We start from the raw sequence: 24,309 nt of genomic DNA, 5'->3' as shown, positions 1-24,309 counted from the left end.
AAAAAAAAAAAAAAAAAAAAATCCTTTGAATTTTGTTGCTAAAATACTTATTAACAAACACATCTTATTTCCAAACACATCTTTTTTTTAGATCTTATGGTGGATGTTCCTGGACATGGAAAGGTGGTGGTGGACATTGCATATGGCGGTGCATTTTATGCATTTGTTAGCGCTGAAAAGTTAGGACTAGATATTTGTTCCGCAAAGACCAGGGACCTTGTGGATGCAGCGAGTGCAGTGACAGAGGCAGTGAAAGCTCAGGTCAGTATTACTCTGCTTTCATAACCAATGCCCTTCTCTGTGGCATGGAGGAAATACACATTTTTAGGTCTATAAAGAAAATTAAATGATGTTTAAATTATTAGTAGTACTAAGAATAGGGTACTTATTAAAATCTTAGCCTCTAGAGCAAGCTTGTCCAACCCATGGCCTGCGAGCCACATGCAACCCAGAATGGCTTTGAGTGTGGCCCAACACAAATTTCGTAAACCTTCTTAAAACATTATGAGTTTTTGCAATTTTGTGTGGCTCATCAGCTCTCATTAGTGTTAGTGTATCTTATGTGTGGCCCAAGACAATTCTTCTCTTCCAGTGTGGACCAGGGAAACCAACAGATTGGACACCCCTGCTCTAGAGCAAAACTATCTATGAATTCTAGCTTTACCACTTGTAACGTATATAACCTTGGACAAGTTACATAACCTCCATATGCCTCAGTTTTCCTGTCTGCAAAATGGAAATTAAAAAATACCTGCTTTGTAGGGTTGTGAGAATGAAATAAGTCAATAAATGTAAAGGACTTAGAGTAGTGTCTGGCCAATAGTAAATGTTCAGTAAATGATAATATTATTTTTTTGGGACAGGGTCTTGCTCTGTCACTCAGGCTGTAATGCAGTGGTGTGATCAGAGCTTACTGTAACCTCAAATTCCCAGGCTCAAAATGATGCTTCTGCCTCAGCCTCCAGAGTAGCTGGGACCACACACCCAGCTAAATCTGTGTGTGAGTGTGAGTGTGTGCGTGTGTGTGTTTATATAGAGACAGGATCTCACTATGTTGCCCAGGCTGTCCTCAAACTCCTGTCGTCACGTGATCCTCCCAACTCGGCCTCCCAAAGTGCTGGGATTACAGGTGTGAGCCACCACACCCAGCAATTACTAAATTTAATAATACATACATACTAATATAGTTTATAGTTCCTTAAATGTGTAGAAATGTATTTATAGAATTATACAAATTTTAAATGCGTGTGTGTGGTCATTCTGTAAAACTTGAAAATAATAAATGTAAAATATAGCATACAAAATGGATTTAAACCTTTTTTTATTTCATAGAGAACATTAATTCCTATTATTTTTTTCCTATATTGCTAAGAAGTTACTCAAATAACTACTTAAATAACTCTGGTTTTTACTTGGGAAAGCTATTTTGATAAAATCAGTTTAGATAATAAATAATTCTAGAATATTCTTTCACTTCTAGCACAAATGAAGCACATTTTACCTTGAAATTTGGACCTATAAATAAAGCACATGTACAGTATTTGAATGTTTAGTATGTGAAAATTTAGTGTGTGAGAATGTATTAGTAGTAAAAAGTAACTTGTGTAAGATAGTGTCTAATGTACTAATAATTATTATGTTCTGAAGCTTTATTTTAAAATAATTTATAACTTAAATAACAAAATGAGCATACATACTGTATCAGTATTCTAAATTATTTTTCTGGTACTGCCAGTACCAATATGTGAAATTATATTATGATAGTAACTTTTGAAGCTCTGAATGTACATCAATTCTCTGTTCCATTAGGCAGGACAGCTAATAGTTTGAGTTAACAATTTGGCACAAAATAATTTCTCCTAATTTTTAAAGAATTGAACAGAAAAAGTCATGGATATCTTAATAAAAGGTGTAATTTTGTCCTTCTCATTTGAGTTTGAACTCAACAAGGTGGCAAGGGGTGGACTTTGAGGGAGGAAGGATTCTAAGAAAAATGAGGACAAGTTCTATTATTGATGTATCAGACAGTACAATTAATTACTCTGTGAGCTGTTGACCATTCACACTGCCGAAGCAGATTTAGGAAAAGGTCATGGGGATGGAGAGTTAAAGTTAATACAAATTCGTCTTCATTCAGTCACTCTTTTAACAAACATTTACCAAAAACATACTGTATGGATGTTAGTTAGACACTATGCTAGATCCGAAAGAACAAACTCCATCTTCGAGGAGCTAGCTCCAGTGGGGGAAGCGAGCATTGTGTTGGAATGTGCTATAGTGGAGGTGGGGCATATCGCTTTAAGAGGATAGAGAACAAAGATTCAATCTGCAGGAGACTTGAACATGGTTTCAGATGGACTCTTTGGATGTTAAGAATCCAAAGCTGTTCCATTGCTTTAAATGACATGTAACTGGAAGTAGAAAGTACTAATTGTAAGGATATACAAGGGAAGTAAGATTCTAGCAATCTCAGTCATACTACAAATGTTTGCAGAAATCCAGGAAAAGTTAAAGAACTAGACTTCCAAGAACAAGTAGCTTTGCACATTTGGACCTGAATCTACCATTGAGTGACTTAGTTACCCTGCCAGTGCCTGCTTCTTTGTGTGCATATCTACTTCTTTTTGATGAATCAACTGACTTCATCGGCTACAATAAATCTATTTTTCATCCAATTGTTTCTCTTACCTAATAGCTTCTGCATTCTTAAAGAATGTTATGTCCTCTCACAGCCCTTGTCTCCATCATTGATATTAACTTCAGCTCTAGATACTCAGAGCCTGATTTTCCCACATTATCCTCCTTAAGCTTCTGAGAATAAGACTATGATTGCCTTAGCTCATCCTGTTGGAGAAGCCATCACCAGCCTGTGGATTGACCATCCTGGGGTCAGTGCTGCAAAGACTATGTGTATTTGGGGTGGGAGGGGTGTATAAAATAGGACTGCTTTTTTAGCAAAGGCTATATGCAGGACAGCTTCCTTAGAAGGGACTCAAAGTATGATAATAATTATAACTTCCAATAAAGTTGTTTCTTCATCTAGACAACGACATAATTTCTAGCAATTAGTATACGTTGCCCAAAACAGTATTTTAAAAATGATAAGGATAAAAAAGTTACGTCTAAGAATGACCCATCTGCATTATTTATAAAGATAAATTTGAATCAAAATATTTATTTTGTATGTGGTTGATTTTTTTTGTTATTTGCAGTTTAAAATTAATCATCCTGATAGTGAAGACCTTGCCTTTTTATATGGAACCATATTAACGGATGGAAAAGATGCTTATACCAAGGAACCAACCACCAACATTTGTGTTTTTGCAGATGAACAGGTATTAAAACTGGAATGTTTAGGGACAAAAGCCAGGTAATATGGAACTAAAACATTATGAACATTCTATCTTCATTTATTCTGAAACAGGTTGATAGAAGTCCCACTGGCTCAGGAGTGACAGCCCGAATTGCCTTACAGATTCACAAAGGGCTTCTGGAACTGAACCAGGCCAGAGCCTTCAAAAGCAGTGCCACTGGCTCAGTATTCACAGGGAAAGCTGTGAGGGTAAGTGACACCCTTAGCTTCTTATTTATAAATGTGTCACTTATGAGACCGAAGAGGCCTGAGTTGGGTGTTTGATAAATTTCTTCAGTCAGCTCTCAGAAGAGAATTTTAAAGCAGGCCTGTAAAAACTTCTTTTCAACTAGAACATTGGTTCTCCAGTGTGGTCTTGGGACCCCAGGGGACCCCTAAGGTCCTTTCCATGGGTTCAGAAGGTCAAAACTATGTTTACAATAATGGCATTATTTGCTTTTCACTCTCATTCTCTCGAGTGTACAGTGGAGTTCTTCAGAGGCTACGTGATGTATGATAACCCAACCAATTGAATGCAGAAGCTAGATATGAGAACCTAGTTGTCTTCTGTTAAGCCAGACATGAAAGAGGTCTGCAGAAATATCAAACATTGCCAGTTTTCTCATAATTTTTTTTGTTTTGGCAAACATAGTTATTTTCACAAAAATGTAGGTTTGTTATTTTTAAAATGAAGTAATGAACAGATATATCTAATTCCTAATATAGTAAATATTGATAGATAAAACTTATATAAAGAAAAACTCTTTGGGATCCTCACATCTTAAGGTATAAAAAGGTCCTGAGACCAAAAGGTTTGAGAACCACTAAATTAGGGTTTGGGTTTTTGTTGTTTGTTTTTTGTTTTATTTTATAATAGTGTTTTATTTGATATAATAGGATGTGAAAGCCCTGAAAAGTTGTGGAACATCAAATTTTTGTAATGGAATAAAATTTTAAATGTGCTAACAGCTAAGTGATGAATCTCAGTAGTAAATGAAATCTACTACAGAATGATTGATCTACATTCAGTAAATTATTCTACTCATGAAGAGTCCTTTAACATAGCAAACAATCTATCCTAATATAGCTGTTTTTAAGATTTGGTGTTTCTCAATATTAGAGTTTCCTTAAGGATCTCTACATCATATAGCGGTCTTAGACATGTGAAACCATTTATGTTGTATGCAAAAATTTGGAACACATTGTCTTCAGAATCTGAAATGGAACATAAAAATAATAACATACATTTATACTTCACTGTGCATCAGTTTTCCAGCTAAACACTTGATACATGCCATCTCATTTAATCCTCACAAGAATCCTACAAGGTCAGTACTGTACTGTTGTTATCCTTTTTAATAGATGATAAAATGGAGAATTGGAGAAATTAGGTAATTTGCCAGAGGTTAGTTAGTGAGTAGCAGATCCAGGTCATGAACGTGGGTCTCTCTGAACAGACCAAAGCATTACATTATATTGCTGTCAGAGCAAAAGGTCAATGAGGCTTTATATTATAGGAACTGTTATGAGAAGAATCTGGGATGCAATGTCCCCCTAAATAGAGAGGGAGCCGAGAGACCAAAGAATGACTCAGACAAGTCCAGGTTGGCAAGTCGATGAATTTATTAGAACTTCCATACAAGGCACTCCTGGGAAGCAGCTGAACAACTATGGAGACCCATCCTGCCTCCTGATTCTCAGCTGCTTTTAAGCTAATTTTCTGGCTCTTTGCCTACTGTGTATGTGTGATAGGACTGTTTTCCTTGGTATGTTCCCAGATATTCTCTGGGATATTTGGGTTCTCAGAGATACCCGCTCCTTGGCTGGGCACCATGTCCTTGGCTTACCCCCCCAGCCTTCAGGGTTCAAGCAGTGGACATACATCCTTACATAACCTGGTGAAGGACCTCTCACACTACAGCAACTTTATAAAAAGATAAAGTATTATACCCCAACAATATTTGACATTTTACCTTTAGCTTCAGTTCTTCTTCTTTTAAAAAGTAGAACATAAAAAAGATATGCTGAAGTTAATGTTTCCAGTTATTTGTTTTACAGTTATTGGTCATGCTTGCCAGAACGTCTTCACTTGCATCATGCTCTCTCCCTGTCTGTGTGGGCCTGTCCAGGCTCCCTGATGGTACCTTCTCAGTTTCTTTACCTGCCCCAGCTTCTTTTCCCTGTCCTTCCATTTAGATGTTCCCATCACTTCATCCCCAGCTTCCTTCTCATCTCATCTACAGTTTGATGCTGCTGGGCAATTTCATCCACTTCCTAGGCTTTAGTTTTCAACCATCTACTGATGATGACTCCCAAACTTTTATCCCTGCCCTGCCTACCTACCCTGTATGTCTTCCTGAATATAATGCACTTAATCCTGACTGTTCATTATACTCATCTCTAAATCACTGTCCCAGAGGTGTCTCAAACTCACCTTGTTAAAAAGTTCTTCCTTCCTTTCTCAAATGTGCTCTTCCTTTCTCTCCCCATTATGGTTAATGCCATCACTAGCATCATTTCCAAGCGGGAAACTATGGTTATAATTAACTTACTGCTAGTCCTCAGTTCCCACATGCATTGGTCAAGAGGCCTATCAGTTCTACCTCTAAACTGTCTCTATGTTAGTATATATTCTACTTCTCCATCTTCACTGAAAACTCCCGTAGTGACTATGGAATCATTCAGTGAATTGAGGTTATCTTTTAACATGTTTCTGGGTCTTTTGTCTCTCTCTTCTCCAGTTTGATCCTCACTTTACAGCTACAGTTATCTACAACACAAGTCTGACCATATCACTCTCCTTAAAACCTTCCCTTGCCCGTAGGATTTCCTTGCCATTCCTTCACATGATGAAAGTCAAGAGTACAATTTTCAAGCCAGATACAATATGAGTGCAATATTTTGATAGTATACTCCATCTTTTTTTCAGGAAGCGAAATGTGGTGATTTTAAAGCTGTTATAGTGGAAGTATCAGGACAAGCCCATTACACAGGTACAGCAAGCTTTATAGTAGAAGATGACGACCCACTGAGGGATGGATTTCTTTTCAAGTGACTTCTTCCATGATTTTAAGGGCTTTCTTTTTAACGTAATCATTATCCATAATGAATGTTTTCTCTAAATTATGTGAAAACCAATAATCAAATTATACATATAAACTATCTTTCTTTCTAAAATACTACCCTGTGACTAAATATAAAGTCATTATACTTCATATTTGCAACTGTATTTTGGTATAAATATCACTTATGTCTAGCATACAAAATGCCAGAAATTCAGTCTTTTTCTAGTGATTAACATATCAGGTAAAATTTAAACAGTAGCTACTTTTAAAATATTGCTCTATAGTAATTACTATTAATATCATATTTTGTTTTAAAGACTCTTTGAATAATATGTGGAATTTAACAATGAACTTTACAAGCTCATTATTTTTGTCTTCCATTTATTTTGAGTAGAATAATGTCCTCTCTATAAGCAGCATGTAAAGGAGATGGATTATAATAAAGTACTCAACACTTAGCACAATAGCCTGGGAAGGATGGGATTGGAGTCAGCTTCTTTGTTATAGCTGCTGCTAGGGTGTTCTCTGTGGCGCAAAGCCCAGCATCTACACCCACAGGTAATGAAGTATCAGAGACTGATGCTAAGAAGACCAACTAGTAATCAGACTTTTGCTGTATCTTTAGGGCTTTTATAAAAGGGGTTGCTTATTGCATTATTAAAATGCAGATATATAGTAGAAATTAAGCAGTGAATCCTTACAATGCGCGGTGGCTCAAGCCTGTAATCCCAGCACTTTGGGAGGCCGAGACGGGCGGATCACGAGGTCAGGAGATCGAGACCATCCTGGCTAACACGGTGAAACCTCGTCTCTACTAAAAAATACAAAAAACTAGCCGGGCGAGGTGGCGGGCGTCTGTAGTCCCAGCTACTCGGGAGGCTGAGGCAGGAGAATGGCGTAAACCCGGGAGGCGGAGCTTGCAGTGAGCTGAGATCCGGCCACTGCACCCCAGCCCGGGCGACAGAGCGAGACTCCGTCTCAAAAAATGAGTCTCATACTCTATCAGCTGCATGCTAGGTAGATTTAAAACATGAAATATATGCTTAGGATTGGTATTCCTTCTAGTTAATACTTATCTATGAGCCTGTTAAAAATAGCTGAAGCATTAAAATATTCTAAGATGCGATGCTCTCCGAGAATTCAGTAGACTCTTTTGTGAGATAGGTAATAGTATTTTATTTCGGAGCATCCAGAAACTGAAGTAATTAATTTATTTAACTGGCTTTATCACCCAGAGAGTCTGTATAGGCCTTATTATTAGGTCTGTGATTTAATTCCCTGACCAAAAGGAAAGCTATCATGTTAATGTTTTTTATTTCTCTATTACACAAAACAGTGAGGATGTTTTCACTCATTCTCCACAGAATTCTGTAGTAAATAAATCACTTACCTAAAAAAAATGACATTATCACTAACTCAGTATGACCAAATAATTTTTGCAGATCAGATTTGCTATACTTAAAAAAAAAATAAAATAAAAACGGAACCATTATTTTCCCTCCAAATCTCACAAGTCACATGAATTTGAAGGAAGATTGTTTAAAAATTACATTTTGTAGCATTTTATAATCTATCAGGTACATACTGAAGTACATTCAGAAATGCATATTATGATTACATGGCCATCAAGGTAGGGGGTAGTTTTACTCACTGACCTTGTTTAGAATTGTCAGCACTTGGTGATATTAAAAAGACTTTTAGTTGATTTTAGTATTGTTCTAAAATTCTCTAAAGACGGCACACCCCTTTATCAGCTGCACCAGGGAAAACTACTACTCCTGCCCTACCCATGGTATGCCACTGTTTTTATCCCATTTATACATTTAAGGGAGATGCAAGTCAAACATGTTAAACAACTCTCCTAAGGTCATTTAGAGGCTGCAAATCTAGGAGTTCCGACTCCAAGTCTAGTATTTTCCTATAACACTTCCTCCAGTTCTAAGATAGGATGGCCATAACTTGGTCTAGGACATAGTACTTTAATAAGAATGTTATATTTCTTGAACATTAAACAATAGCTATTACCTAAGTCTTCCTAAATTTCAATCCAAACCAGAGCTGAACCCTTGCAATAGTGTTCATTCCTGCTGTACTTCACCCTGGTTCCCTTGAAGTAAAAAACATTAGGGAAATCAACTCCTCCTCCTCTGACCTCCACATGTCTAGTAAGTCACAAAGCCCTGTTGATTCTGCCTTCTTAATACTGCTCACATCTATCCCTTCCCATCTCAGTGAGGGTCTTGCCTCATCAATTAACCTCTTTCAGGTGTCTCCAATCTCCTGCCCTCCCCCGCCCTCCACTTGTTCCTTCCCCTAAGTATTTAAATGTGCTGATTGTAAACAAAATGAAACAAACATCCCTGTCCCTCCTTCCCTCTGTAGATGGCTGTCACTGCTAACTCCTTCCCTTAGTATTTAAGCTTCTAGATTCCTTACTGTCTCCTCAATGAGTACATTTTCTTACCTTCCATTTTGCTATTCAACTACTGCAATCTGGCTTCTACTTCATTACTCATTAGAAACGTTACCTAATTGCCAGGTCTAATGGTTTATGCAATCCATGGTGGCCCCCACTGCTTGCTCCCTGCAGGCAGGTGTGGTCCATTTTAGAACAGGCAACTCTAGTCCCTTGGTGCTGAGCTCACCCACAGAACCACTCAGGCTTATGAGGTTGGTACCCAGTCCCCTTATGCCCACCAAAGTGTTGCAATTGTATGGGCCCAGGCCCATCTCCTCTTCATCATGAACTCACAATGCGCTTTGCTCCAAGTCCTCCAGACTCAGTAAGAGTTAGGTCACCCTTCTCTTCAATCCTGAAAGCCACAAATTCCATACCCCTCTTTAGGACACTGTTCTTCATACTTCAATGTGCATGTGCATCACCTGGGAATCTTAGATTCTCATTCATCAGACAAAGGGTGGGGCATTTCTAACAAGCTCTCAGGCGATGCTAATGTTGCTGGTTGGAGTACTGTGAGTAGCCAACTTTTGGACGAGCCTATCTTAATTACCTGTTTGGGTAATCCTGGCTGGCAACTTCTCCTCTAAGCTGTAAAACAGATGAAAAGCCTGTTAGCGCTCCACCTGGAGGTAAAGGATAGCGTTGACCAGAAGATCACAAATATGTCCCTCATAAGAGGCTGGGAAAATTGCCTTACCTTCTTTTCTGAAAATCAAAACCATAAAACAGCTGATTTATCAATAGACCAATGTGCCTCATTAACTATATCATTCACCTGCCTAGCTTTGCTTTCTTTATCTGCTTCTTAACTTTTAGTACTCCCTAGCATTCCATCCATGGTGCTTTTCTTTCTTCCCTGACTACTCTGTCCTTAAATTGTCACACTCATTCCCATGGTTTTCCCTCTTGTAGAGGGAACCACATCCACATCCCTAATTTCTGAGGTCTAAGACCATACTGTAGATTCAGTACTTAGAGGACAACCAAGATCATTTTCCCCCTAGATTGTGGCCCTTTTCCCATATTCCCAAACTTGATTAATGGCACCACCATCCACCAAGCTAGGGACTTGGGATTGACCCTTGGCTCCTATTCACAATCTTTGTCCTCTTTGTTGATGCTCCTGAGGTGGATAGCTGTGGATTTCTCTGGCCATCATGCCTTTTCCCCTTCTTTTACCCTTTTTTCTTTTATTTTTTTGAGATGGAGTCTCACTTTGTCGCCAGGGTGGGAGTGCAGTGGCGCAATCTCGGCTCACTGCAACCTCTGCTTCCCGGGTTCAAGCGATTCTCCTGCCTCAGCCTCCTGAGTAGCTGGGATTACAGGTGCCTGCCACTACGTCCAGCTAATGCTTTTGTATTTTTAGTAGAGACGTGGTTTTACCATGTTGCCCAGCTGGTCTTGAACTCTTGGCCTTGTGATTTGCCCACCTTGGCCTCCCAAAGTGCTGGGATTACAGGTGTGAGCCACCACGCCTGGCCTCCACTTCTTTTATCAACAACATTCTCCTTTTTCTTTGGGAAACTACCTGCATGTAGTCTTGCTAGGACTGCCAAGAAACTGGTACACCAGTCAGACTTTCTCCCCCATACCTGAGATCTTGAGAAATGACATAAGGTCTGAAAACTGAAGCTGATCTATTCCAGTGGTGGCCTAAAGATATCACTCCCATCAGTTTCTGCTCTCCCTACCCACAGGACTGCTCTGACTTTTCTTCTTGGAGCTGCTGTTAGACTGTCCGTTTGTAAATGGAACTTCCTCCGTCCTTCCAGTAAATTCCTATATTGCTTATGTGAACCAGTGTCCTCACTGTGTTACTTACACCCAGAGAATCCTAATCCATATACTACCTGCCCTAATCTATACATAACCTCTCCTTCTTCACTGCAAAGGTCCACTTCAGACTCTCATTTTTCACTTGGACTATTACAATGCCTCTCCTTAAGTGGTCTCCCAAATTCCAGATTCTCCTCTTACAGTTACTCAAAAAATATTTTTTTGTATGTTGGCATTCGTATAGCAGTTTGTTAGAGTGCTAAGTGCTGGGGATCTCATAAAATAATCAGGCAAGGTTTAGGTCCTCGTATAGTATACAGTGGGAAGGCAGGTAATACTTAGATAATCACACAGAAACTTATAGACCATGGTTATGTACTACAATGGAAAATACAGAGTGCTGTGAAACTAACAGGGGAACTCGGCCCAATACATGGGGAGAGGAGGGTATCAGTCAAGGGAGGCTTCCTCCATGGACCAACTTTAATGCGAAGATGGGGATGCTAGGGAAGGGAGGAGGAAGATGGAGCTTTCCAGGCAGAGGGCATAGCAAGTGCAAACGCCCTAAGATGGTAGGTTTAAGGAAGTCATAAAAGCCGAGTGTGGCAGGAACACAGCAAAAAAGAAGGAAAGTGGTACCGAATGAGACTACAGACGAAGCAGGGGTCAAATCATGCAGTGCCTCACAGGAAATATTAAGGATTGGGGTCCTTATTCTAAAATAAATGGGGAAAGCCAATAGGATTTTTTTTAAGAGACATGGTCTCACTATGTTGTCCAGGCTGGCCTCTAACTGCTGGGCTCAAACGATCCTCCCTCCTCAGCTTCCTAAGTACCTGGGACTACAGGCACATGCCACTACACTGGCCTGATTGGAGGAGTTTAAATAAGTAAGTGGCATAAAGAATTTTTTTTTAAGAGCATGATGCCTATCTGCCTACAATGTAGGGACTGGATGTGGGAAGACCAGTTAGGACAACAGTGACAACAGTAGTCCAAAGAGAGGATGAGAGCCAAGATTCAGGATGGAGGAGGTGAATGGATGCAAAGATAGTCTGCAACTAAAATCTGTAGGTCTTGGTTGATGAATTGGATGTGGACTGGTGGTAAGGAGGAGGGATTTATCAAGGAAAACTCTTAAGTTTTTGGCTTAAAAGCTAGAAGGATGGTTCTACCATATTCTGAGATACAGAGTATTAAGGACCAAGTTTTTCAGGGGAAGTAGGAAGAGGATCATGCACCCATTTGATGCACCACTGGCACATGAAGGAGAGATGCCAAGTAGCATGGCATGTAGGTTGGGGCCACAGACATAATTTGAGTAATGAATATATAGATAATCTTTCAAGTCCTGGATGTGAGTGAGATGGGGCTGAGGGGGGAGTCCAGAGGAGCTGAGAACAGGGCTTTGATGAACTCCAGCATGTAAAGGCAAGTGGAAGAGGATGAAATGGAAGAGGAGAGGACACTGAGAAAGATGAGGAAGGAAGGAACCAGGAGAGTGCAGTCCTTCTGGTCCTTCTGAACCATCCACTTGCTCACAGCCCTCCCTTGTGCTATTAGCCCCTCCTCCCCTGATGAAGTTTAGTCTCCAGAGCATGGCCTACAAGGCCCATCATAAGGTGGCCCCAGAACACTTTGATCATTTATTTCCTTCTTCACTCCCCATCTCCAATATCCTAGAATTCACACACTGCTCATTTTAACACTAACCTCAAGACTTTGCACATGCATCAAATGTTCTTCCCCTTTCTTCTTTTTCTAAAAAGTCTAATGTCACCTCTTGTACAAAGTCTTCATCAGGAAGAGTTAGTTACCTCCAAATAATTTCACTCACATATTTTTAAGACAATATTTAGCACACTGTAATATACTGTGTCGGCCTGTGACTTAAGCTTATTTGGGCTGGGTTTCCTATCTTATTTGTTGTTTCCTAAAACTAAGCACAATCTTAGAAGATTGTGTTTGCTAAATAAATTAAGGTATGGTAATTATATTTTTGCCTTGATTGACAAAATTAAGATGAATTCAGTCTAGATTAAGCTGGGGTTGACAGAACCCAAGAGGACATTTGGCAATATCTGAAGACATTTTTAGTTGTCACAGCTGGGAGAGGTGCTACTGGCATCTCGTAGGTAGGGGCTAGGGATGCTGCTGAACATCCTACAGTGTATAGATGGCCCCTGCAATAAAGAATTATCTGGCCCAAAATGTCCATGACGCTGAGGCTGAGAAACCGAGTTTTGGTTTGCCACCTTAAATGTTCTTCTATTTATACTGTAAATTTCCTGTAGGATATTTTTTCTGAATGAATAAGCACTCCAAATACTAATACCATTGATTCTAAGACCTACACATGTACTAGTCATTCTTTAGAGCGGTGTTTCTCAAATTTGTGCATCAGAATCACTGGGAGGGCTTGTTAAAACATAGGTGCCTGGGCCCCACCACAGGAGTTTCGATAGATCAGGGGTATCCTATGCACTGTAGGCCTGATAATTTGTATCTCTCAAGGTTTCCAGGGGATGTTGATGCTGCTGGTCCAATGTCCATACTCTGAACCACTGCTTTAGAGAAGAGCCCAGGGTTAGTTAACCTGAGGGTTTATCACACTTTTCCCCATTAGGGGCCGTGCCCAGAAACTTGAGATGCAACTTCCCTGGGTAGCCCTGCCTTTCTTTTCCCTGTATCTCCCAGCCAGATACCTGGAGCTGCATCTGTGATGATTGCCAGGCTGGCAGCATCTTAGACTCAAAACACACCCCATTCCTGAGAACAGATGAAGGCTGCTAGCAGGGCAAGGCACCAATCCCTTTCCCCCCATTTATCAGCCAGTAGGGGCCTAAGGTCCAGGCCCATGGAAATGAAGTAACATCTAAAGAAGATGCATATCCTAGCTCCTCAGAGCACCTGTATCAGAATCACGTAGGGGGTTTAGAGTCATGGGCCCGTCCTCAATAATTCTGTCAGCCAGGGAATCTGCGTTTTATGAAGCTCTTGACATCAGTGGTTCTCAAAGTGTGGTCCTGGAACCAGCATCATCATCATCACCATCAGCGAGCCCGTTAGAGATACAAATTCTTGGGCACTTCCCCAGACGTATCCAAAACGCTGGGGTTGAGACCTCGTCACTTGTATTTTAACACGCCCTCTATGTGAATTTTCTGTTAGCTCAAGTTTGAGAATTATTGGTTTAAATTAGTCGACTTCTCAAGTTGAAGATGTCTGGATGTAGACTTCTGGATTTTTCTTTCACTTCACGTTCTAGATTCCTTTCCCACCTGTATATACCAAAAGCACCCACAGCAAGCAAAGCACCCCCCGCCCCGCTTCCCAAAAGGCCTGCCTGTAGAACATTTGTACCCTACAAAAGAGAGCAAGAGTGAACTTTCGCTGAATGTGGTCATTTGTTTGCATGCCACTCGCGCTTTATCTGGCCGGACAGTGGTCCCTGAGGAGGTAGACCTGGCACTCTTGTAAACCCGAAGCCTCCGGCCAGTAACCTCCCGAGGCGCAGTATCAGGGACCGGCTTTGCAGCTGGTACTGGATTGGCGTCCCGCCCCGCGCTCCTGCGTAAACACGCGGTTCCCTCGGCAACGTTCGGAACCCACGTCAAAGGCTCCGCCGGGTCCCCAGAGACCGCCACCCCTCCGGCCGAGCCCAGCTCCCCGCAGCGGCCGCTAGCCCCCGGCCCTGAGCCACCCCTCCGACCTAGCGGCCCCCGCCCCCGCTGCGGGATGAGCAGATCCGCGGCCGCCACTGGGCCCCATGGAGGAGCCGCCGCCGCCACCGGCCCGCCCACCAGCGAGCATGGCCTTACTGGGCAGCCCGCACGCCCGGCGCCCCTCCGCGGCCGGCCCGCCTGGCGGCGGACTTCATCCGCGGCCACGGCAGCCGTGGTCTCCATCGCACCGTGGCACCGCCGGCGGCCCGGCGGCGCTGGGGGAACCATGAGCGGACCCGCAAGCGGTGGCGGGCCACAGCTGCGCCTCCCGGTGCCGCGGCCTTGGCGGGTCCCGGCGGCAGCGCGGGGAGCGGGGGGCAGGCGCGGTAGGCAGCTCCTCGAGCCCCGGAGGCGGCGCCGCTGCTGTCGCACGGAGCTGCGGTGGCGGCCCAGGCGCTCGTCCTCCTGCTCATCTTCCTGCTGTCTAGCCTGGGCAACTGCGCGGTGATGGGGGTGATCGTGAAGCACCGGCAGCTCCGCACCGTCACCAACGCCTTCATCCTGTCGCTGTCCCTATCGGATCTGCTCACTGCGCTGCTCTGCCTGCCCGCCGCCTTCCTGGACCTCTTCACGCCGCCCGGGGGCTCGGCACCTGCCGCCGCCGCGGGACCCTGGCGCGGCTTCTGCGCTGCCAGCCGCTTCTTCAGCTCGTGCTTTGGCATCGTGTCCACGCTCAGCGTGGCGCTCATCTCGTTGGACCGCTACTGCGCCATCGTGCGGCCGCCGCGGGAGAAGATCGGCCGCCACCGCGCGCTGCAGCTGCTGGCGGGCGCCTGGCTGGCGGCCCTGGGCTTCTCCTTGCCCTGGGAGCTGCTTGGGGCGCCCCGGGAACTCGCGGCGGCGCAGAGCTTCCACAGCTGCCTCTACCGGACCTCCCCGGATCCCGCGCAGCTGGGCGCGGCCTTCAGCGTGGGGCTGGTGGTGGCCTGCTACCTGCTGCCCTTCCTGCTCATGTGCTTCTGCCACTACCACATCTGCAAGACGGTGCGCCTGTCGGACGTGCGCGTGCGGCCTGTGAACACCTACGCGCGCGTGCTGCGCTTCTTCAGTGAGGTGCGCACGGCCACCACCGTGCTCATCATGATCGTCTTCGTCATCTGCTGCTGGGGGCCCTACTGCTTCCTGGTGCTGCTGGCCGCCGCCCGGCAGGCCCAGACGGTGCAGGCCCCCTCGCTCCTCAACGTGGTGGCGGTCTGGCTGACCTGGGCCAATGGGGCCATCAACCCTGTCATCTACGCCATCCGCAATCCCAACATTTCGATGCTCCTAGGGCGCAACCGCGAGGAGGGCTACCGGACTAGGAATGTGGACGCTTTCCTGCCTAGCCAGGGCCCGGGTCTGCAAGCCAGAAGCCGCAATCGCCTTCGAAACCGCTATGCCAACCGGCTGGGGGCCTGCGGCAGGATGTCCTCTTCCAACCCGGCCAGGGGAGTGGGAGGGGACATGGCCATGTGGGCCCGCAAAAATCCAGTTGTACTTTTCTGCCGAGAGGGTCCACCAGAGCCTGTGAGGGCAGCGACCAAACAGCCTAAATCCGAAACTGGGGATACCAGCCTCTAAGACGGTTGGGATGGCCAGCTTATGAAGGCAAATTTCCACTCGCATTATTTAATGATGGAAGATTCTGGGGGAGAGTCGTGGATTTCATAAAGCCAAACATTTAAAGCTGGAGGCGGGGGAGGCTTACCACTTTCCCCAAACAACATAAAAGACAATGTCCCTTCTTCAAAAGTGCCAAAAGGAATGTAAAATGCAAAAATTAAAACAATCTTAAACCACATAACCAAGCATTGTGAACTGTAAGTGCCAAAATGACAAAATAACATTCACTATAACTGAAAAGCTCATATTACAGGACCACACTGTGAAACAAACAAAACATTGAATGCAGCTAGTATTGTTCAACTACGTAGAATTTCAGGAATGAATGGAGACCCTCAAAGCTGCTTGAAAGCCCCTCTAAATCGCTAGCATCCAACAAAACTTTAGCTTCTAGAGCTTGCATCTCTGACATGCTTTGGGTGCTTAGATTGCAAGTGGAAAAGTCTTATCCTTACACACATTGGTGCACTTCCTCACCCCACCCCCAATAACCTTTGTGGAAAATTGTTAATTCATTTAACTCGTTTAAAATCATTTTAGGATTTTGAAAAGGTGGTTATTATTAGATAAAATTCAAGCATCTGAAGGACAAATAGAAGTATGAACATAAATGCGTTTTAAATGTTTTCCAAGATTATATGTAAAATTAACATTCCTTCCACTAGCATCATATCCCCAGAATGATCTTCCTTGGAAAACTTTGAAGCTTTATCCTTACTCTAACCTGCTACTTTTATTTCCGATAAATTTTGGGATGCTGCTCAGAATGCTTTCACATTAAAAAAAAATATTTTCATTGTAGAAAATCTTTGTCTTTTGAGGTAAATTTGATTTTGGATATAGCCAAAATATAATTTGAAGTCAAGTTGATTGAATAAGGTGAGTCATGCCACTTTATTTAAATTATTATTATTTTTTTAAATGAGACCTCTATAAAGCCACAAGGTTGGGTTTCCTATGTGGCTTTTAGCTAACTGAAAACGATTCCAAAGAGAAATTCTATAACTATTTTGAGAAGCAGCCTCTTGGAATTAGCATAGACTTTTCCGAGAAGATCATACTCTTCTACATTTAGAAATTTGGTGTATTTTGTGTTTTTTAAAAGAGCTGATGGTTGCTTTATAGCTATGACTTGTCAAAGATAATGTAGTATTAAAGGGAGAATAGGTGTGGGACTATATGTAACAGGGTATTAAAACACAGGCATAAAGTTGGAGAAGAACTTCAAGCAAACTGAAAATATCTTTAGAAATATGTAAATCAAAGATGTTTTTTAAATATCTATCTTAGCAAAAAAGATGGTTTTACAATAATTCAAAAACGTAATTCAGGATTTGTGTAGGTGAACTTTCTAATTTTAAATACAACTATACACAGGATCATTTACTCGGAATTTTAAAATGTTATTTTCCCTCTTTCTTTCCCTCCATCCTACCCCTCTTTTCTTCAATATTTCATAGCCTTAATTGAACAAGTTATTTACAGTAGATGTGAAAAGACATTAGCTGTCGTATGAAGATTTCAATGTGAAATAGCCAGCATTTTCTTCCTGTAAAGTATTTAAATATGTTTTTAAGTATTTCTTTGTTTGACAGGTGGGTACATGTCATTATTTTGTAATCAAAGGTGGAAATATATGATTCATGTCAGAGCTAAAGATGTTTTAATTTTTTCTGCTTCTCAGTGTATCATCACAAATCAGAAGTTTGCAAATTGTGTACTACACTCGATGTAGTACAAAGTAGATGAGATAATCTCTCCCCTCTAGCCCTTATTTTATAAAGCATATACAGACTTCATGCAGCTGTACTAACAAAAACAGGTATCTGTAGTATTTGACTGTTAAAGGCAAAAAAATGTGTATTTTTTGACACCGAGTCACTTTTGGGATTTAGAGAGAAATGATAAAGTCTTCCAATTATAAAAGATATCATAGAATAGGAAGTACAGTTGTGAATAAAGGGCAGAGAGTTAGAGATCTTAAGAGTAAGGAGGTGAATGTGTTGCAAAATAGTGTGTTGCCTGGGAAGAAGAATTGAAGGAAGGCATTGAAAAATAAACGTGATATAGAAAAAACCTACCTGGTGAGTGAAGGAAAAATCGGAGAGATTGGAAGTGACAAGGTGATGGCAGGAAGAACTTTAAGGAAGAAAAGGAATTCCAGCCCTACCTCTTCCGTGGCAGGAAGTTTGAGGAAAAGCATGGCTTGTGAAAGAGACCGTTCTGTTAGTGGCTCTGAGAGTCATGGTAGGCAAGAATTAGAGGGGAAAAAGAGAAAGTTGTTCATAAATTACTGAACAATTTACAATGCTCTAAATTGTTTGTTTTTAATCCAAGGCTATCCAACTATTTAGTGGTAGAATTAGGATTTGAAATGCAGTCAGTTTGGCCTCAGAACCCCGTGTTTTTTCTCTCTATTCCCACAGAATTCTACAGGTAAGGAAATGAAGAATAATCACTTATGGTACTGTCATCATTATCATCATGATCATCATCTACCATTTTTGTTTCCTACTTTATATAAGGGCAACTTCCTGGGAGCTAAGGCTACTAAAAGGTAGAAGCCACGGTACTCATCTGCAGAGGGCTTACAGCCTCAGCAAGGACCTTGTGGCTTTGTAACAACAATCAGCCATAACAAGTTTACTTGTGGAGAAGAAAAGGTGTAGCATTTTCAGAAGAGGCTATCAAAGAAGAGAGATGAACTTGGAAGCAAGAGATATGCAGGTATAAGTCAGCCACCCATTTGACCCAGTGTAAATACTTAGACAATCAATACCTCAAAAGGTGAAGAAAGAATGATTCTCAAAATAATCTAAGACTTCGACCTTTCCGTGTGCTTACTATGAGTATGCAATTATAGTGACTTCGTGGGAAAAGGAGAAAGAAAAGCTATGAAATACTGGAATGGATTAAATATTGAGTACTATGTAAAGGCCAGAATGTAATCCTTCATGTCTCATTCTGCTTCCCGTTTGGGTATTTCATTTGGGCGGAAATAATGCAGCAACAGGTAATACTCTGTATAGTAGGTGCATTAGCTTATTTAATCCTTAGAGCAATCTTATGAAGGCATACTATATTATCACTCTCCCCATTTTACAGATGAGAAAACCAAGGCACAGAGATGTTATGTGATCACACAGCTAGTAAGTACTAAACATGAGATTTGTACCTGGCAGATTGGTGCCAGAAGTCATCTCTAAACTGCTATACTGTACTGCCTCTGTCTTTTGAAAAAGACAATGAGAAACCTGGGACGGTGCCAAGGAAGATAAAGACAACTATCAAAGGGATAGGAAAACAGCATAACATTTAAAAGACAATATTTTGTTTTTGATTTGGAAAACAACTATATATGTGTGTTTTAAAAAAAATACATATGAAGAGTTTCTGAGCAGTTATTTTCTGGAAAAATTCCACTCAAGATGACCCCAGTCATCCAACTTCCCCATTCCTGCTCCAGCACATCTGAACACCATTGGAGAAAAATTACAGAATCAGATCAATTAGTACCCACTGCACTTAGAATCCATAGCCTTGCCTGCCCCTTCCACCCTGCTGGCAATCTCAGCATTTTCACGTGTCAGCTCACTCCTTCTGCCCCCTTTTGTGACCCTTCAAACTTTCTCCACTCAAACATTTAACCAACCCTAACCTCTTGGAATGTGACTTTTATTGCTACTTCTCCAAGAAAATAGAAGCCATCAGATACACATTTCTTCACATTTTAGCCACCAAACCTAACTAAACTAGATTTGTACTAGTTCTCAGCTATGTTTTCCAGTTATAATGAAGCTGGTCTCTTCTCCAGCCTCGGGAATCTTATGCTATCTATTATTTCTGTTCCCTGGTATCCTTAGCCTTCCGACTGAACCATATCCCTGCCATGAGCACTTAAGCATGCCCTAATCTCTCACTTGAGAAGAAAAATTCCCATTCTTCCCTCCTTTTCTCTCCCTCAGTTCCTTTCCGTCAGCTAACTCATCGAAAGAATTGCCTGTACTTTTACAATTGATCTAAATTCTAGTCTACACTTTTAGTGGTATAAGAAAGTAAGTAATTATTTTTCTGCAACTTGGCATCTTACTCTGCCAGATGGCAAAACTTAAGATGACAGCATCTAGGTTCTAGGGGCTTATTAGTGCCAATGCACTGGTGAACCTAAGTCCTCAATTTCATCCATTCACCCTGGCATCTGCCAAGGCATCCATCAGTCTGTCTCTGGCCTTATATCCATGGCTTGCTGAGTAATTATTTCCCACTTAAGTCCAAGAGGACCCAGCTCAAATGACCACTTTAGAGCCCCTTTCTAACACAAAAAAATCATGACTCCACCTCAGAACCATAGAGGGCTGTGACCGCACCCATTAGGAGGTCACAGGCTGCTTTTAAAATTTTCAAATATTTTGATTTTGATATATTTTGATATTGTTGGGTCAATAAATCAAAATTATACATAAAACATGCATTGGAAGTTCCACTTCTGGAATGGCAGTAAAGAGCTCTGTGGATCCCAATTAAACAAGTGTAACTGGTGAATATTATTTTCAAGACAATCATTTTAAATCTTTTTAAATTGTCCTAATGGCATATAGAAAATGGAGAAACATTAATTGAGAAAATCTACTAAAACTCAGTAAGAATAGTGAGTCTGTGGCATTTGGATTATAACCCACTCACTCTCTCCCTGTTCCCAGCTCAGTATGACAGAGACTCCATTCCAGGTGGAAAAAAGCACAGGGCTCCTTCTTCTCTGAGATCCCAGGACTATCTTATTCTCCTCAGAGGGGCAGGTTACAAGAACTTCACATCTCTCAGGCTACATGTTGCAGAGGTTAAATTCCAGGTGAGTGCAGCCAAGAAGTTGGGGATTGTCTTCTTCTACCTACCTCCCACTCATAGAGCAAATGCTTTACTAGGGTGTGGCATGCTGGGAATACTGGGGCCATGATTATTCTCAAAGAAGCTCATTTGTAGGACTGAGACTTCATGCTTGAACAGGCAAGCTGAGAAGACCAGAGGTTATGACCCCCCACCCAATGCCCTACTTTTGGAGCAACCATTCCAAAAGAAGCAGGCCACCATCCCTGCCCCCACAGTTCAGAGCCATGACTCAGAGAGTTTGCATAGGAGTAGAGACAGGCCTTTAAACAGACAGCCCTGAAGCTGTCTCCAAGGGAACTAATTTTATTTAAAACAAAGTGTGAAGAAGACGTTCAAGTCTATGGGCATTCTCAAAAACAGTGGAGTTTTGGTGGTAAACAATTAAGAGGAGGCTAGAAACTTCATGAGAGAGAGAAGCTAAACCATAGGCAGCTAGTTTACCAGAGAGAACCCAGAAAAGAGACAGCTAAAAAGAGCTCTCTTGAGGTCTAAACTAACCTCAAAACCTACCCCTGCAATTGGATCAGACCGTGAAGCAATTTATGCCCTAGAGCATTGTCAAAAACAATAAGGCAATTAGCAAATAATTGGTGACTCCTAACATCTAGAAGTGATCAGGAAAAGAGACAAACAGAGCCCTACTAAAGCCACGGTTCTCCAAGGGTGACTGTAAGCATACCCAAGGCTGTGTTCTCTGAGGAACAACACCAGAGGCTTCACACCACTGAGCAAAAAGACCACCCCAAAATAGCCCAGTAACTAAACAAATAAATAAACAAACAGACAACAGTAATAAGCCCCACAGAAGGAGGAGTAGAAACCTGTATCTGGAGCTGCTACAGAGTTGCTCCATGAAGGTTTTTCTTAGCTGTCTTTTTCCCTGGTTCTCTCTATTGAAAGTATCCAGTTTACAACCACAAGAACTATAAATATATGAGACATGCACAGAAATAGGAAAATATGAACCATATCCAGGAAAAAAAAGCAGGCAACAGAAGAAACTGTCCATAAGAGGGATCAGATAGCAAATTTAACAAACTCTTTAAAGTAGGCATTATGAATGTGTTCAAAGAATTTTTTTTAACTATGCTTAAAGAAGTAAAAGAAAGCATGTTGAAAATGTCTCATCAATAGAGATTAGTAAAGAAGATAGAATTTATAAAAAAAGAAACGTGGAAATCCTTGAGTTGAAAATTACAATAACTAAAATTAAAACTTAACTGCAGGGACTAAACAGTAAATTTGAACTGGCAGAAGAAATAATTAGCAAACCTGAATATAGTTCAATAGAGATTATGTAAGCTGAACAACAGAGAGAAAAAATGCAGAAAAAATGAATACAGTCTCAAAAACCTTTGGGAGACCATTAAGTACATTAACATATGTGTAATGTGACTACCAAAAAAAAAGAAGAGAGAGAAAAAAGAGCAGAAAAAGTATTTGAAGAAATAATGGTTGAAAACTTCCCAAATTTGAGTCTTAAAAGAATTAATCTACACACATCCAAGAAACTCAAGAAAATCCCAAGTAAGACAAACACAGAGAGACACACACAGATAGCAAATAGTAAAATAGTAAAAATGCTGAGAGACAAAGACAAAGGAAAAACCTTGAAAGCAGCAAGAGAAAAACAACCTGTCACACACAAGGGAATCCCAATAAGATTAACAACTGACTTATCAGAAACAGTGGTGGCCAGAAGGTAGAGGGATAACATATTCAAAGTGCTAAAAGAAAAAACTGTCAACCAAGAATCCTATATTTAGCTAAACTATCTTTCAACAAATATACATTAAAAGTTTCTTGCCTACATCTGCCCTATTCACCTTGTCCTCACCTTTCTTAGGCAACCACTTTTTATTAATTTTTTGTTTCTTTATGTAAAAGTAAGGAAAGGCATATTAATTTTCTCCCTCTTGTACACAAAAGTTAGCATACTATATGCACATTGATTTTTTTCATTTAACAATATATCCTGGAAATTGTTCCCTATGATATAGTCAAAGTTATTATTTTTCTAAATAGCTTCATGGTATTCCACTGCATGGATATATCAAAATATCCAAATATTTGGTAATATCAAAATGTAGCCACCTTCTTTTGATCGACGATAGTATGAAATTAGAGATAATTTTATACTATTGGAAAATGATGCTGCAGTGAAGCAACTTACACATAAAACATTTTGTATGTGTGCAGGTATTTCTATATGGTAGAATCTCATAGGTAGGAGTGATGGTTCAAAGGCTAAATACATTTATAATTTAATACAAATTGCCACATTACCTTCTCTATAAGTTGTACCATTTTTCACTTCCACCATCAAGTTATGAGTGTGATTGTTTCCCTGCAGTTTTGCCAATAGAGTGATTTTAGACTATTTACATTGTGGGTTACAACCAATGGTAAGTCATGAATTTAGTGTAATGGGTTATAACCAACATTTAAAACAAACTGAAGTGGTGTAGGACAGAATAAAACATATCAGATTTCACCACACATAGCTTGATAGTTGTAAAATTCTTTGGTACTCCTCCTTTCAAATGATATAAACTAATTTTTTTTCCCCTTAAGTGTGAGCTGTATTTAGTGACTCATTACTCTTTTTTTTTTTAAACTCATTAGGGGTTGTCTCAACAAGTCGAAGGAAGAGCAGCCCAAGAATACCATCAGAGATACAGCTTTCCAGGCCTCCATCCTGGACTTGTAGGTTTTGTATTAACATACATTTGCTAGATGACTTGCACCTCCAGGTCTCCACTCTCCATTCCAAGAAAGAGAAAAGGGAGAATAAGGGCTTTTCCCAAAAAGTTTTGCCTTTCTAATGAGGAAGACATGACCTTCCCAGAGATGTCTGATTACATCGTATTGCCAGAACTATATCCCATGGCTATCCTCAAGTGTTAGGGAGATTGAAAAATTGAAACTTTTTAGCAGAGTGCATTTTCTTCCCCCTAAATAGTGTTATGGTGATCATTTTGATGAATAGAATGTGGCAGAACTGAAGATGTCTTAAATATTAGGGCAAAAAACGGTATTGACTGTGGTTTTCTTGTTGCTCTTTCTCAGTTCAATTATTCTGGGGAAACTCAACTGCCATGTTGTGAGGACACTCCAGCAGCCCTATGGAGGAGCCCACATGGTGAGGAACTGAGGCCTCTTGCCAACACCCATATGAGTGAGCCATCTTGGAAGTAGCTCCAGCTGACATCTTAATTACAACCCCCTAAGAGACCTGTATCAGAACTAACCAGCTAATCTGCTCCAAGTTTCTGACTTACAGAAGCTTTGAGAGAATAATTGTTTTAAGCTGCTAAATTTGGGGCTAGCTTGTTACACAATAATAATAACTAATACACATAGTAGAAATAAGTATGGGTTCATAAAACATTTCAGTTATATATGAGTGTGTGCTAGGTCTCAGTGTAAAATGAACCCCTT

The 24,309-nt window shown here is 41.2% G+C and overlaps 2 protein-coding genes across 2 annotated transcripts in view; both read left to right on the top strand.

Moving 5' to 3' along the window:
- The window catches only part of L3HYPDH (trans-L-3-hydroxyproline dehydratase), a 12,251-nt gene extending 5,563 nt beyond the window's left edge, over positions 1-6,688 (top strand). The window contains exons 2-5 of the mRNA XM_017865855.1: positions 92-261; positions 3,213-3,335; positions 3,425-3,562; positions 6,282-6,688. Coding sequence (XP_017721344.1) covers positions 92-261; positions 3,213-3,335; positions 3,425-3,562; positions 6,282-6,407 — 557 coding nt within the window. The 3' untranslated portion in view covers positions 6,408-6,688. The remainder of the gene's footprint in view (positions 1-91; positions 262-3,212; positions 3,336-3,424; positions 3,563-6,281) is intronic.
- Positions 6,689-13,320: 6,632 nt separating this feature from the next.
- GPR135 (G protein-coupled receptor 135) lies at positions 13,321-24,010 on the top strand. Its single transcript, XM_017865854.1, is given in 8 exon segments — positions 13,321-14,525; positions 14,528-14,632; positions 14,635-16,178; positions 18,507-18,708; positions 19,087-19,130; positions 20,682-20,830; positions 23,494-23,574; positions 23,938-24,010. Coding segments are annotated over 3 exon segments (1,512 nt in total). The 5' UTR covers positions 13,321-14,423; the 3' UTR covers positions 15,940-16,178; positions 18,507-18,708; positions 19,087-19,130; positions 20,682-20,830; positions 23,494-23,574; positions 23,938-24,010.
- Positions 24,011-24,309: the final 299 nt, after the last annotated feature.

Source organism: Rhinopithecus bieti, unplaced genomic scaffold (genome assembly GCF_001698545.2).
Source record: "Rhinopithecus bieti isolate Rb0 unplaced genomic scaffold, ASM169854v2 scaffold_83527, whole genome shotgun sequence".
Taxonomy (NCBI): Eukaryota; Metazoa; Chordata; class Mammalia; order Primates; family Cercopithecidae; genus Rhinopithecus; species Rhinopithecus bieti.
The sequence above is the reverse complement of the archived record's forward strand: the minus strand, read 5'-3'. Positions and strand labels throughout refer to the sequence as shown.